We start from the raw sequence: 2,737 nt of genomic DNA on the forward strand, positions 1-2,737 counted from the left end.
CACACACACACACACACACACACACACACACACACACACATGATGTATTACATACTTACGGGTTTACAATTTACGTTTAATCCTATATTTATTTTAATGTGTTTTCTTTTCATATCTTTTTTACCATCTTCCATTTTTGTTACGTTCGTAGTATTATTTTCATTAATATTTTATATCATTCTCATTAATTTTCAATCTTAATATATATAGATTTGATTATAATCACTTTTCCTTTATTATGCAAAATATTTTAATACACGCTATTACAATTTTTTTGCATATCAAAGTTAAACTCGGGATCGTTCAAATAGAACCCATTGGTTAGATATTTATAACGAATGCACTTGCGCAAAAATAATTTCGCAATATCAGTTTTTTTCTTTTTTTAAATTAATTTCAAGGTCAAATATAAATAGATAACAATCAAAAAGAAAAAAATAGTTGAACAAGATCGTCAAACAAAATCGCGTCGCCACTATCCATGATCATTCGCGACGATTCACGAACAACGATGCAACGCTACTGCCTGTCGCAATCACTGAACACGAAACTGGCATTTCCTGCTGTTCGACGTCAAACTTGACGTTACGAACGTCAATGAGACAATAAATTGTTATCCTCATCGATTACTAATGAGTCGTATTAATTATATCAGTAATCATCATATACAGTTTCTCACCTAAACAAAAATTATAGTATATCTGTGACTCTTTTTTTAATTTATTACTATTTTGATTTATTTTAATAATATAGTCTAATTTTTATTTTCTATCTTATTAACCGCATAATTTGGAAATATATATACATATATATTCATACGTATTTAATATTTATACTTGTGTATAAAATAGACCCAATGCGCGTTTCCATTGGAGAAAAAGATGTAAAGACACAAGCCGTGTCCGGTTTGGAGAAGTTTGGACGCTCACCTGTTGTAAACTTCGTTGAATTATGACCAGTATTCATATACATATACAGTTGGTTCTTGTATTTAAGACCGTCTTAATTACAGTCTTAGACTACAATGTCATGAGGTGTATTTATCGCATATCTCCCGTAACCGCGTAACCAATCAGAAGCGATCCGCTGTTGCGATTTTCGATACTGATTGATTATGCGGTTACGCATAAATGTATACATAAAGAAAATTATCCAATCACATTTTATGTGCGACTTTATAAGGGAAATGTGATTGGATAATTTTCTTTATGCATACGCAACTATGCAAATTTGTGTAGATATATGTGGTACGCCCTTATGGAGTATACTTGCCGCGTATCGCGTAACCGCATAACCAATCAGTAAAACGCGAAATCACAACAGCGAATCGCTTCTGATTGGTTACGCGGTTACGCGAGATACGCGATAAATACATCTCATGGTACTCTTTTTCTATGTGCTCTTTAGAATGGGTATAAAGAGAGTGGCAATTAGCCGGTTGTGTCTTATACTGTCTTATACTATCTATATGACGCAATTCCTCATATTAATTTGTTTTTTCTTTAACGTTGTTTTCTTTCTAACTAAGGCCATGCGCACAATGAAGGAAATATTAAGATTTTAACTTACTAGAAACCGCGTATTCCGGTGTAACTGGTATCTGATAGCTTGGAATCTTAATATTGATTTCTATTCCTAATATTTGTTGTATTGTGCGCATGTGTTGCAACAGTAAGGATACTTAATGACGAAGCCAATCAGCATTAGGCATATGCATTGGCGCCACTCTCTTTATAACCCATTCTAAGCCCCATGGGAATGCGCCACCATTGGGCGTATTCAGCGGAACGTAGCCATTAAAAAAAGTCACATGGTGTGAAAGAGCCCTTATGCCCCTTATCGACTTTATCGTTCTTACCGATTAATTGAATCTAAAAACATGAAATGTTCGATTCAACGTCTAAAATAATTGGACAGTTTATTAATCGAGATAAAAAATAATCGGAGATAGCATTAATCGAAAATGAAAATAATGGGGGGGGGGAATCGATTATTTCTACAAAAAACATCGAACTTCGATTAATCGAAGCCACATCGTCGATCACTAACCGGACTTAACAAAACGAAGCTTCGACTGCCTCGTGAATGTACACCCGATATCCCTGATACTATCCGATGCGTGGGTGGATAGTGCATTTTCAAAAATGTAGAAAGAGTATGCGAGGAGCATTTGTGACTTTTGGTAGCCGATGGTAATGAAGAAGTGATTGCGCGGAGAGTTTAAGTGTATTGGAGACGGAGACATTCGAGAATTATATGGTGTTATCGCCAACGAGATGGAGATGAACGCGTTACTGTTGATAGCTTTAAGTGCGTGCGTCACGTACGCTTTTAATCTGGAACCACGAATACCTATTGTCAAAAGGGGCTTGCATGGTTCTTATTTTGGCTACTCTGTAGCCGAACATGTTGAGATCGAGAACCACTCGTTATCCAAATTAACCAGTTGGTGAGTATATTACATACTCAGTTTCTTATTACATTACTATTCTTTATTTTTTATTCTATATATAGATATTGTTGTTATTAAAAAAAAAATCATATTTTTAATAATGTATTACAATGTATAATATGAATAAAATTTTTCTTTGTCCTGTCGAGCTCTTAATAAATTATTTTTTTTAAATTGAATCATGAGTCCACAGTACAAAAAATATTGTTAAGAACATTTTTATTTATTTTGAACATTTTATTGTTTTGAATATTGGATATCTATTTTTATTTTTATTTCATTTTT

The 2,737-nt window shown here is 33.5% G+C and overlaps 1 protein-coding gene across 2 annotated transcripts in view; it reads left to right on the plus strand.

Annotated features, from left to right (window-relative positions):
* Positions 1 to 2,042: 2,042 nt before the first annotated feature.
* The window catches only part of LOC108745779 (integrin alpha-PS1), a 10,640-nt gene continuing 9,945 nt past the window's right edge, over positions 2,043 to 2,737 (plus strand). Inside the window, exon 1 of one of the 2 annotated variants that reach the window (XM_018482124.1) lies at positions 2,043 to 2,449. In XM_018482124.1, the coding sequence (XP_018337626.1) occupies positions 2,277 to 2,449 (173 nt within the window). In that variant the 5' untranslated portion in view covers positions 2,043 to 2,276. The remainder of the gene's footprint in view (positions 2,450 to 2,737) is intronic. The other variant, XM_018482123.1, reaches the window with a different exon arrangement.

Source organism: Trachymyrmex septentrionalis, unplaced genomic scaffold, assembly GCF_001594115.1.
Source record: "Trachymyrmex septentrionalis isolate Tsep2-gDNA-1 unplaced genomic scaffold, Tsep1.0 scaffold148, whole genome shotgun sequence".
Classification (NCBI taxonomy): domain Eukaryota; kingdom Metazoa; phylum Arthropoda; class Insecta; order Hymenoptera; family Formicidae; genus Trachymyrmex; species Trachymyrmex septentrionalis.